At 48.4% G+C, this 13,376-nt stretch overlaps 1 protein-coding gene across 4 annotated transcripts in view; it reads left to right on the forward strand.

The window, feature by feature from the left end:
* LOC139549124 (leucine-rich repeat and fibronectin type III domain-containing protein 1-like protein) overlaps positions 1–13,376 on the forward strand; it is a 122,444-nt gene that overhangs the window by 64,072 nt on the left and 44,996 nt on the right. For all 4 annotated transcript variants that reach the window (XM_071359270.1, XM_071359269.1, XM_071359268.1 and 1 more), the window contains exon 3: positions 7,659–9,064. In XM_071359270.1, coding sequence (XP_071215371.1) covers positions 7,683–9,064 — 1,382 coding nt within the window. In that variant the 5' untranslated portion in view covers positions 7,659–7,682. The remainder of the gene's footprint in view (positions 1–7,658; positions 9,065–13,376) is intronic.

The following is a 13,376-nucleotide window of genomic DNA, read 5'->3' on the forward strand; positions in this document are numbered from 1 at the left end:
AATATGAACCTATTCAGCAGTCTGAAAAGTATGCCAGTTATGCAAAATCGGTATGATTGTGATATGCAAATATAACCATGTCTGATTCAATGTAAAACAAAAACAATATTCTATATACTTCACATTCTACAATTCCACTATTTTCCTCTAATTTGTCAACTATGTACCTGATGCTGGCAAATTGAGACCGAGGTGAAGACCGCAAAGTACGATGCCAAGAGGAGGTAAAGAAACTGAATATTCAAATGAAATAAAGAGCATGATGGTCCCACTTCTTACACTATAAGCAGTGTATATCTTTAAACAGTTTGTCTTATCTCTTCAAATAGAGGAGCCCTAGAGGAACAGCTGCATGCAGTGATCCTGAATGGAGCTCAGTTAGCACTGCTGACTACCAAGTAGGGCCCCCGCCTAGCCTCTTTCAGCTAAAAGGGGCTTTCAAAGGGAACCTGGCTTGCCAGTGTCACCACGTAAAGTCCACAGCCGACAGAGTATTTTCTTGGTGCTTTGATTTCACGTTCATTTAAGGCTTGCCATGACTCTGCAGGAAATGTACGCGCCCATAAATGATGATCAGTTATGTTAGATTAGTGTTGTGGCATGCGTCACGGTTGTAGTATGCTGCAGAGCTATTGCGGGAGAATCATTCAATCGCAGTGTTATGTATTAGCGGTAGTATCCCCATTACATGCTATTCCCTGTGCGGCTTAGATCTCAGTAGCTTGTCACGGCCAGTGTGGAGATGTGTGTCGAGGGGTCCGTCGAGGTATAATGCTGATTGTAGGGTTTCGCAGCAAAATAGTTGATCTCTAAGGCTCTAGTCAAAGCAGGTTTTTTGAATGCTTACTGGGTTTATGGTACAGTAGGTTATACTAAACCCTGAGGTTATTTTCCTTGCAATAATCACATAATGTTGTACTGTAACTTAACCGCTGGAACACATTGAATATGGCTCCAAAATACCCTCTAGGAAATTCTTCTCAGTATCTAGCATCAAACAAACCCCAGTTACTGTAATGTGCAGCGGGTGCGTTACCCATTTTATTTGACAAGCACAGATGGTGAGGAATTTTTTGCACCGTTTCCCCATTAATACTGCGTAGTTGATGTCACGCAGCGGAGTTAATGATTTTAAAGGATACTTCGGGATTTTAGCAATGAGGCCCTTCATTTACTTCTCCAGAGTCAGATGAACTCATTGGGTGCCATTTTTATGTCTGTATCCAGTATGAAGGAAGCTGGAGGTAGTTTTGCGAGCCAATGCTAACTAGCGTTAGCGCAATGACTGGAACTCTGTGGGTAACTACTAGCATACTGTAAATGTACTATATAGGATATACTGCTATGTTGCCCCCTCAGTGTTTGTGTGTCTCTTGAAATGACTCAGTGGCTGAGACAGTGTGTCAAATGATTGATTCTCTTGCGGTCTCCCTCCTTCTGAGCACCGCCGCAGTCCTTCTCAATCCTACACAGACCCAAGCACAAACAACACAAGGCTCCAAATATACAATTTACGGGTTTTTGAAACCCAATCTCCCTCTCCTAGACCCCTAGTCTGCCTGTTCATCTGCGGTTGCTATGAGACCGAACACCTCGGAGCACACTCTGAGGGTCACCCTGACCAATAGCAGAGATGCGCGGCCCAGCATCTTGCTGAAGCACTTTGTTTTCTCTCTTTCCAGTCCATCCCTTCATCTGAGGAGGAGAGTGGTGGTGGTGTGTAATGGGATGTGAGAGAGATAGGCCTTTGGTCCGTGGGCTAATGGATAAGCTCCAGACCAGAGCAGCGTTCTGAACAAACAAACGCACGAACCAGAATCGTCTACTTATCCCGAAAAATATTTGTGGAACTCTTCTGTTTGAATATCGGCGTCATACCATCAAGTCGGGGGGAAAAAAACACCACTGTGATATTTGTAGCTCTTTTACGTACCACAGAAAACAATCTGTATATCTGTCAAAACATGTCCGCCAGATGCACAGGATGTGGTGCAGCATTGGTACGATGAACGAGCATTTCATGCGACGTGATTAGATATCGCGCACCGATACGATTGTCCTGGCAGTGAAGTTCTTGCTCTAAAGGCAGATGGGCAAGCTGAGACCACAAACATCTGCGCGCGCCACATCTTCTCGGTCAGTTTATGTGGTAGGCCCTTCTGAGAAGGAGAAATACTCTCCCTTTACATATGTTCCCGTGGTCGTCCTCTATGTGAGGTCATTGGTGTACTACTGACATCGCGTTCTACCAGGCTCTTTTCGTCTTGCCTCATGTTTCAATGTATACTGTAGAAACTTGGTCGTTTTACATGATTAAAAAACGAACGATGCTCACGTTTTAATGACTTAGCATTTGCACACGCTTGTAGCCTGTCTTGTACCAGCAAGACCAGAATACATTAGTGCTCCTGTACAACTCTTCCGCATTAAAACACACTGACAGTAAGCAGAAGCGCGATTCCTTGAATCACTGTTTGTCTCGGAGTGGAGGAAACGGCAGCCGTCAAGTGTCGCCCTAGCTGTGTTTACTCCATGCGTAGTGAACCGCTCTGGGTCTTGCTCCTATTCTCTTCTCCCTCAGCCCGATCCCAAGAGGGCGGGGCAGCAGTTCTCATCGACTGGGCCCTGCAGACCGTTCCACTCCGCAGCCCGACAACCTAATCCATCTCCATTGTGGGGAGGCACAGGGGTCAGAGAATTCTGTCGGAGCAGAGCAGAGTGGAGGCTCATCCCGTAAATAAGCTCTGGGGTGTCAACTGTCTCCAGTCTCCCCACCTAGATTCACCAGAGAGCTGACGGTTAGCTGCTTGGCATTTTAAGCCCTGTACCTTGGGAGATTTCTGCCCACATAATGATGTTTCCCCGCTACGGCTGACGGGGCTGTGGCTTTGGTACATATGATATGAGAGGAGTTGGAAATCAGGCCCTCATTCTCAGAGCAGATTGTTGCCCTTTAGATGATGGTGTTGTCTTACAACAGCTTAGCCTGAGAGAGAGATGATTAACAGAGGGAAATTTAACAGCGGCCATGTTGTTTTGCCGTTTACCCGCATCTCCCCTTATCAAGTTGAAAGCAACCTGACCCGCCATTGTTTCAACAACGGAGCAACACATCTGTGTTTACTGTTAGTCTTTATTTGTATTCACTGCATTTCTTTGTTCCTTCCCGGCAAAACCCGCAATTTACCGTTGCTAATAGCTGTTGACGTGTCGTTAAAAGGACGGGATTGCTACAGGATAAGCGCTTGACGGAAGCTAAGTTGGCTTTTGTGTTGGCTGGCAGTACAGTTAATTCCTTTTTAATTATGGAGAACCAGGAGGTAAACGTTTTCCAGAGCAGCCATCCTATTTGATCCACTTACGCTGTGTAGGCTATTACGGTATGTATGGAAACTCAAATGTCTCACAAGGTGATTTGACCTTGAGAGTAACTGCATCAGTGTCTACTGCACCTCTATTCACAAGATCAAATGCGTCCTATAAAATTGAATGTATGTAAAATAAAAATAAAAAGATTAAGAGTTTCAACGTGGTTTCATCTCTTTACATTTGTTTGGTATTCACCATAGCTGTAACGGCTGTCAATGTCGTTCTCCTCCTCAGACGAGGAGGAGCATGGATCGGACCAAGATGCGGAGTAGGAGGTATTCATGATTTTAATGGCAAACCAACAAACACTACAAATAAACAAAACAACAAACGTGACTAACCTGCAACAGTCCTGTGTGGCCCAAACGCTAACACAGGAAACAAACACCCACAAAACACCAGTGAAACCCTGGCTGCCTTAGTATGACTCTCAATCAGAGACAAACGATACACACCTGTCTCTAATTGAGAATCATACCAGGCCGAACACAAAACCCAACATAGAAATAGAAAACATAGACTGCCCACCCAACACTCACGCCCTGACCAATAAAGACATACAAAACAAGAGAAAACAGGTCAGGAACGTGACATAACCCCCCCCTTAAGGTGCGAACTCCGGGCGCACCAGCACAAAGTCTAGGGGAGGGTCTGGGTGGGCATCTGACCACGGTGGTGGCTCAGGCTCTGGGCGAGGTCCCCACCCCACCATAGTCACTCCCCGCTTCCGTATCCCCCTCCCAATGACCACCCTCCAACTCAACCCACCTAAATGAAGGGGCAGCATCGGGATAAGGGCCAGCACCGGGATAAGGGGCAGCAGCACCGGGATAAGGGGCAGCAGCTCCGGGATAAGGGGCAGCAGCTCCGGGATAAGGGGCAGCAGCTCCGGGATAAGGGGCAGCTCCGGACTGAGTGGCAGCTCATGACTGAGTGGCAGCTCATGACTGAGTGGCAGCTCATGACTGGAGGGCAGCTCATGACTGGAGGGCAGCTCATGACTGGAGGGCAGCTCATGACTGGAGGGCAGCTCATGACTGTAGGGCAGCTCATGACTGTAGGGCAGCTCATGACCGTAGGGCAGCTCCTGACTGGCTGGCGTCTCTGGCAGCTCCTGACTGGCTGGCGTCTCTGGCAGCTCCTGACTGGCTGGCGTCTCTGGCAGCTCCTGACTGGCTGGCGTCTCTGGCAGCTCCTGACTGGCTGGCGTCTCTGGCAGCTCCTGACTGGCTGGCGTCTCTGGCAGCTCCTGACTGGCTGGCGGCTCTGGCAGCTCCTGACTGACGGACGGCTCTAGCGGCTCCTGACTGACGGACGGCTCTAGCGGCTCCTGACTGACGGACGGCTCTAACGGCTCGGGACAGACGGGCGGCTCTAACGGCTCGTGGCAGACGGATGGCTCAGACGGCGCTTGGCAGACGGATGGCTCAGACGGCGCTGGGCAGACGGATGGCTCAGACGGCATTGGGCAGACAGATGGCTCAGACGGCGTTGGGCAGACAGATGGCTCAGACGGCGTTGGGCAGACAGATGGCTCATACGGCGTTGGGCAGACAGATGGCTCAGACGGCGTTGGGCAGACGGATGGCTCAGACGGCGCTGGGCAGACGGATGGCTCAGACGGCGTTGGGCAGACGGATGGCTCAGACGGCGTTGGGCAGACGGATGGCTCAGACGGCGTTGGGCAGACGGATGGCTCAGACGGCGCTGGGCAGACAGATGGCTCAGACGGCGTTGGGCAGCCGGGCAGTTCAGGCACCGCTGGGCAGACGGGCAGTTCAGGCACCGCTGGGCAGACGGCAGACTCTGGCCGGCTGAGACGCACAATAGGCCTGATGCGTGGTGCCGGAACTGGAGGTACCGGGCTGAGGGCACGCACCTCATGGCGAGTGCGGGGAGGAGGAACAGGGCTCTGGAGATGCACTGGAAGCCTGGTGCGTGGTGTAGGCACTGGTGGTACTGGGCTGGGGCGGGAAGGTGGCGCCGGATATACCGGACCGTGAAGGAGGACACGCGCTCTTGAGCACCGAGCCTCTCCAACCTTACCAGGTTGAATGGTCCCCGTAGCCCTGCCAGTGCGGCGAGGTGGAATAGCCCGCACTGGGCTATGCAGGCGAACCGGGGACACCACCTGTAAGGCTGGTGCCATGTACGCCGGCCCGAGGAGACGTACTGGAGGCCAGATACGTTGGGCCGGCTTCATGACATCCGGCTCGATGCCCAACCTAGCCCTCCCAGTGCGGCAAGGTGGAATAGCCCGCACTGGGCTAAGCATGCGTACTGGGGACACCGTGCGCTTTACCGCATAACACGGTGTCTGACCAGTACGACGCCCTCTCACTCCACGGTAAGCCCGGGGAGTTGGCTCAGGTAACCAACCCGGCTTCGCCACACTCCCCTTTAGCCCCCCCCCCCCAAGAAATTTTTGGGTGAGCCTCTCGGGCTTCCAGCCTCTCTTATGTGCTGCCTCCTCATACCAGCGCTCCTGGGCTGTGGCTGCCTCCTTCTCCTCCCGAGAGCGGCGATTCTCTCCCACCTTAGCCCAGGGTCCTTCTCCGTTGAGTATTTGCTCCCATGTCCATTCCTCTTCTCTCCATTGCTTTTGTTCCTGCCTTCCTTCTCCAATCCGCTTGGTCCTGGTTTGGTGGGTGTTTCTGTAACGGCTGTCAATGTCGTTCTCCTCCTCAGACGAGGAGGAGCATGGATCGGACCAAGATGCGGAGTAGGAGGTATTCATGATTTTAATGGCAAACCAACAAACACTACAAATAAACAAAACAACAAACGTGACTAACCTGCAACAGTCCTGTGTGGCCCAAACGCTAACACAGGAAACAAACACCCACAAAACACCAGTGAAACCCTGGCTGCCTTAGTATGACTCTCAATCAGAGACAAACGATACACACCTGTCTCTAATTGAGAATCATACCAGGCCGAACACAAAACCCAACATAGAAATAGAAAACATAGACTGCCCACCCAACACTCACGCCCTGACCAATAAAGACATACAAAACAAGAGAAAACAGGTCAGGAACGTGACAATAGCATTAGCCCTGTAATCCAAGGTGCAGCTGTGAAATGGGTCGGTGAAATGAGATGCATATGGGCAGCTGCTATGTTTCTGTTGATGCTGTATGGCGGATGGCCACACGCGAGAAGCTATTCAATAGCATCATACATCTCCATTCCAATTCCATTCAATGGTTTTATTAAATTCACAAAGAACATAAGGCCTTTTTTAATGGCCGATGACAAATCCCATGCATGTCCTGGTGCATTGAGTTGTAAAGCTGAGAACTGCAACCGCAGAAATGCCGTCTTAAATACAGATAGAGTGTGTGTGTGTGTTTAGGGTACTTTGCCATGAACAAGGAATTACCACGATAAATACATTAAAGTGCCATTTTATGGATATGCATCATACGACGAGAGAAATAAGAACATCTCGGCCATCGGCAGTTCACAGCACTTCAAATCTGTCTTGCTACCTCATTTCAGGAAGACCTTTCCCACGTGTAATAGGACTACCAATCTTTTTTTTCAGAGTGTGTGTGGGTTACGCATGTGCTCATGCTGTGTGTTGTTGATGTGCATTGCTGTTTGTGTATTTGCGCGTGTATTCGTAAGAATGAGTTCGTAAGTGTGTGGGTGGATGACTGCGTGCTTTTGCTACAACTGTATATGCATTCCCAGTTGGCGTCTCCTATACAGATATATTCGTGTTTTCACTCATGTTGGAGATGGAGGGAGCTATGTAAAGAAAAAAACGGGCTTTTAGAAAATCCACAGAAGGTAGACCCGCTGTGGTAAATCCTTAAACTGTGATATGGCAGCCAACTAACTTTGTCCAGGGATTGCATGTTGAGTTAAATGATTTGCTAAGCTATAATTACACACACCTATTCTTTGTCCTTATCTCTTCATTGGACATATTAGCATACCATGTGTATGATTCCCGGAAATAAGAAACAAGCCGTTAATAAAATTGTCTCGCTTGAAACGTCACCTTTGCCTTATGCTTCAGTGTGTGCTAAACATTTCATTCAGGGTATTGCCCACTCATTGAAATGTATTCACATACGTTTACTGGCTTTGATCATCTGAATGCAGGACGAACACTGCTGTTTTGCATTCCGATCATGGCTGATAGAGATATTTCATCTCAGTTTGACCACTGTGATAGCTAAACGTAGATATACATCTTGATTCACCTAGTAAATTCCCCGATTGGAGTACCACATCCTCACATGTCCTGACCAGTGCCTCTCTTCTTTGCCTTGCAGTTTCCCCAGAACGCCCGAGGGAGGATGGACCGGCTCATCTTCTCCCTGTTGGTGCTGGCCGTCTCCACCAGGGGGCAGCTGTGCCCCAAGCGCTGCATGTGCCAGAACCTGTCCCCCTCGCTGGCCATCCTCTGTGCGAAGACGGGCCTACTCTTCGTGCCCACCGTCATCGACCGGCGCACCGTGGAGCTGCGTCTCACTGAGAACTTTATCACAGCCATAAGGAGGCGGGACTTTGCCAACATGACTAGTTTGATCCATCTGACGTTGTCCCGCAACACCATAAGCCAGATCATGCCTTACACCTTCGAGGACCTCAAGCGGCTGCGAGCGCTGCACCTGGACAGCAACCGGCTGAGTGTGATCAGGGATGACCACTTTCGGGGGCTCACCAACCTTAGGCACCTGATCTTGGCCAACAACCAGCTGCACGAAATCTCTCCCCACGCCTTTGACGACTTCACAGGAACCCTGGAAGACCTGGACCTGTCCTACAACAACCTGGTGGACATCCCCTGGGAGACGATAGGTCGTCTAACCAACGTCAACACCCTTAACATGGACCATAACCTTATAGACCATGTGCCCCAAGGGATCTTCACCAACCTGCACAAGCTGGCGCGTCTAGACATGACTTCCAACAAGCTGAAGAAGATCCCACCGGATCCACTTTTTCTGCGCATCCCCGTCTACGCTAAAGCCAAAGGATCTCCTCAGTCGTCATTGGTGATGAGTTTTGGTGGGAACCCGCTCCACTGTAACTGTGAGCTGCTGTGGCTGAGGAGGCTGACCAGAGAAGATGACCTGGAGACTTGCGCCTCTCCTCCAGACCTCACAGCCAAGTACTTCTGGACCATCCCTGAGGAGGAGTTCATCTGTGACCCTCCGGTCATGACCAGGAAGTCTGCCAAGACCTTCACCATGGAGGGCCAGCCAACCAGTCTGAAGTGCAAGGCCAACGGAGACCCGGACCCAGAGATTCACTGGATTTCCCCTGAGGGCCGTCTGATCTCCAACACATCAAGGACTGTCACCTTCAGCAATGGCAGCCTGGACATCAACATCACCTCCATGAAGGACTCTGGAACCTTCACCTGCATTGCCTCCAACGCGGCGGGGGAGTCCACGGGCCAGGTGGAGCTGGTGGTCAACCTCCTCCCCCACCTGGCCAACAGCACCAACCGGCTACGGGAGCCCGACCCTGGTCCTTCAGACATCCTCACCTCGGCCAAGTCCACCTCAACCACGGGCAACGACACACGGAGGAACCAGGAGGGAAGGGTGCTGATGGCGGAGCTGACAGCTAGCTCCGTGCTGATCAAATGGCCATATCAAAACCACGTCCCTGGGATCAGGATGTACCAGGTCCAGTACAACAGTTCCCTGGATGACACGCTCATCTACAGGTGAGAAGGGATAGGGATCTGAACAGGGGCGATGGGGAAATAGCTTGAGTCTCTGGGTTAGAATGAGTTAAAAAACATTCAAATGTGTTAATGAGTTACTCAAGGTTTTATGATGAAATTGCATTTTGACTCACGGATGTACAATTACAAGATGTCTATCAGCTAAACAGGAGCAATCATAAGAACACCAGAAACATTTCATGTTGTATACATGTATGTAATTATAATGTGTTAATAATTAGGTTGGTACTTACTAATCGTTATTTGCAAGAGATAAAAAGGTAAAATGTTTAATTTGCTTTGAGAAGACATGTTTCCTCTCTTCTCTCCTTATTTATTATTTCGCTCCTTCGTCCTTGTTCCAAGGTTTATTTAGATTTATTTTTAGTTTTGATGCTTCCCTCATTGCATATGCCAGGTCCAACATCAATTTATATCAATTATTCTGAGTTTGTAGCGCTCTGATAGATGCTGATGGACCGATCGGTAATTCGTTAATTATTTTGGTCATCAAAAGTGTTGGTTTTCATTCAAGTCTCACGTCATCTTACAGGGCCTGGCCCAGGGCTCCTCACGTCGTCTAACAGGGCCTGGCCCAGGGCTCCTCACGTCGTCTTACAGGGCCTGGCCCAGGCCTGTATGCAGGCGGCTTGTTTAGTGTCTCTGCTCTGATCAATGGCAGCTGTCACTAAGGGAGCATATTGATTTGGGATCTCATTTAGGGTATCCACGTCGAGATTCTGGAGGCAAATCTTAGTGACTGAACATAGGCGGTTCTGTCCCACTGTGGAAAAAGCACAGCCACAGTGAGAAAGAGGGAACTTCACTTTCTTTGGTGTTTTCAATCTTTGTTTCAGGGGAAACGTATTCCCCAAGCGGTGTCTGTTACCACGGGGAGTTGGAGGGATGATTTTGAATGCCGAACATGTAGAAAAACATTGTACACAGAGAGACACAGTTTGGATTGTGGCTGGTTTTAGAGCAGGTACACAGTCTATAGACTGATGTGTCTGTGCTCTGATAAACGCTCTCTCTCAGCAGATATTGTGGGGAGCCTAAACTAATGAACACGGCAGCCAATTAACTGACTGGGACAGGAGAGATGTTACTATAGGTGAATTTATCTAGGACTAAGTACTTAAACATTGCTCCCTGTTCCTCATTGACTAGTTGTCTGATTTTATTTACTTGGTCTGGGAAAGCAGTGAGCATACACAGATGCTTGCAGACACACAAACACATGCACGCTCGCACACATACACATATGCACACACAAAGTTATGTAAACATAGCATATTATGTATCTTGCACTTGTCTACACACCCACTGAAGGGTATGAGCAGATAGTACACTCAAAGACATTCAATACACTAATACAAACACACACCCACACAAACAAAGCAAGTACAGTACATTTCTCAAACAGCTCATCATAACAAACATCTTTCTTTGTTTTGGACGAATCGGAGGTTTTGCTCGACTCTTGGGCAGCAACGCTTGCTTAAACTCTGCCTCTTGTCTTCCATATTGATTTGGAAGAGGAGAAGAATGTGCATAAAGGATACGTTTCGGAGACGAAGAGCTCAAGTGAACGACAACACCCTGAAGCTGTAATTTCTAGACAATTTTCGAAAGCTGTGCAGAGGAATGGCGTAACAGCCACTGCCAGGTCCCAGTACGCGACACGCTGCAGCCCAAAGATTACTAAGAGCGAATCAGTATAATGCCCACAGGAACTGGGTCGACCGAACGAACGGTCTGTCCTGCCAGCTCGCTACGCATTAGGGCTATTGAAATGTCTGTCGGTACCCTTCTGCTGATTTGGCCCATTGCAAATGAGCTTCTATGTTCTCTATGGTCTGGTCCAGCTCCTACTCAAAATGTGTTCTTGATCATTTTAGGCATTTCTGTACAACAATAACATTTATAAAAACAGGTTCCATCCAAATGTTTCTAGCAAATGTTCATTTTGGCCCGATTAGGGCCCTGATAGTCCTTTCCTTCCAGACCGCCGATCTAAAATTACTTGACAGATGTATTTGATACAGTGTAAATCAAATCAAACATTATTTGTCCCATGCGCCAAATACAACAAGTGTAGACTTTACCGTGAAACGCTTACTTACAAGCCCTTAACCAACAGAGCAGTTCAAGAAGAGTTAAGAAAATATTTACCAAGTAGACTAAAGTAAAAAGTGTCAAATAAAAATAGCGTGGCTAAATACAGGGGTTACCGGTACCGAGTCAATGTGCGGGGGTACAGGTTAGTTAAGGTAACTTGTACATGTAGGTAGGGGTGAAGTGACTGCATAAATAATAAACCGTGAGTAGCAGCAGTGTAAAACACTGTTGGGGGGGGTGTCAATGTAAATAATCCGGTGGCCATTTGATTAATACCCTCCTTTCACATGTCAATGGCCAAAAATAAAATGAGACTATTAAAGGAAGGCGTTTGACAGTATTGGGACACGGCCCCCACCATTCCTCTGATGTAGGGAAGTGATTGACAGTTTATATCAGACGGATGAAGCTTGAAGCACACGGGACCGGCTGTGAGGTCCTTAGGGCCCGCTTTATATTTGCTGGCGCAGTCACCCGGGCGGTGCCCATCGACGGCATTGATGGTGTCTCCATGCGGGACGTCACCAGGAATCAATTGGACCCAGCTGGACATTGGCAGTAGTCACTCCTCCTCAATTCCCCTTAACGCCTCTACTTTACAGGACTATTGGACGCGCCGACTCCTCCGAGCTCCTCTCAGTCCCTCTCTGTGGTGGGGCCCCCGGTGAATAAAGGCCCCACCACAATAGAATGACACCGTCGCACATGCACACTCCTTTCATGCTCTACTTTTTAAATCACCTCTGCTTGAGGTTCTATTAGGGACGGGTGGAAGAGCACTGTAGGGGGAGACGGTGAAAGAAAGAAAGAAAGGAAGAAGTGAAGAGATAGAGATTGAGGGAGCCGATATTTTGTCACTGTGATATCATGATTATCAACTGAACTATATTAGTAATCTCACTTGCGTGTGAGTAGACTCGTGTCAGGGGAAGGAAGGAAGACATGTAAACCATTGGCGGTTTTAATACTTTGTGACGACTAAGGAGCTCGCCAATCCACTCACTTGACGGACTTGGTTCCGTTCATACCGGAGTGATTATTAGTATACATGCAACATGCATCACCTGTGTATTTGGGGCCTTTGTTGGCCCTCTGAGCTGACATTTTTCTGGTTGCGACAAAGCCGTCCCACTGGGCACACGCTGGTTGAATCATCGTTGTTTCCACGTCATTTCAATGAAAACGACACTGAGCCGACGTGGAATAGACGTTGAGTGGACGTCTCGGCCCAGTGGGATCGTTTGTTATGCGAACATTTGCCCACTTGAAGTGTACCTGCGATGTCTCTCAGACAGTCCTTATAAGGACTATATTTAGTTGAAACAAATAAAAACACTAAACCATAGGGATTCTTCTCAACAAAGGCTTGGCAAATTAGGATGCGTGGCGCGAAACCGAGCCTGGCATAAGTGAATTCCCCGAATTATGGTTTTGAAAAGACGCTGTTGCCAACACCCTATTTTCGAACGTGACAGGTAATTTCCTTTTGGTGTTGTACTTGAAGGCCCCCTGCAAAGAGGCCACAATGACATGTTCACAGCATTGCCTTGTGAGGAATCAAAATAGAATCAAACCGAAGAGCATTACATTGCGGTACACAGCTTCTCCTGAGCAATGGGTTATACCATCAACGTGGCTGTCTCACCGTGCATGATGGTGCAGCATAGCACCTGTACGGAGATGGATAGATTAAGGTTAAATAGTTCCCTCGGTTTTGGCTGAGGGAACTAGCCGGCCTACCTTGTTCTTTTGTTAACGACTCTTTACATTTACGCTCCTCGGTGTTATGTTTCATTGGAACTAACCTCCAAACTGGCATGGGCTTCAAAGCTTAAAGGATGACTCATCAGGTTCACATAGTATGTAAGATTGGCTCTCGCATGGAGATCTCGAATAGAGATCCAAGAAAGAGAATGATGTTGCCTGCCTTTTGATAGCATATTTCAACAAAGAATGGCAACATAACACATTTTTTTCTGTTATCAGATGCCAATAACTGTAACATGAACTGTTGTGTAAGATGTTGATGAAAAACACGCCTTGTATAAATCGACTCTCGAAGATTGAGTCAAAACACAAAAATCTATTTAAAAGTAAAAGGGACCATATGTGTCATGTTTTGTCTTTGATCATGTCTTGTCCCTGTGCTTCCCTCTGCTGGTCTTATTAGGTTCTTTCTCTTTCTCTCTCT

This window comes from Salvelinus alpinus, chromosome 22, assembly GCF_045679555.1.
Source record: "Salvelinus alpinus chromosome 22, SLU_Salpinus.1, whole genome shotgun sequence".
NCBI lineage: Eukaryota > Metazoa > Chordata > Actinopteri > Salmoniformes > Salmonidae > Salvelinus > Salvelinus alpinus.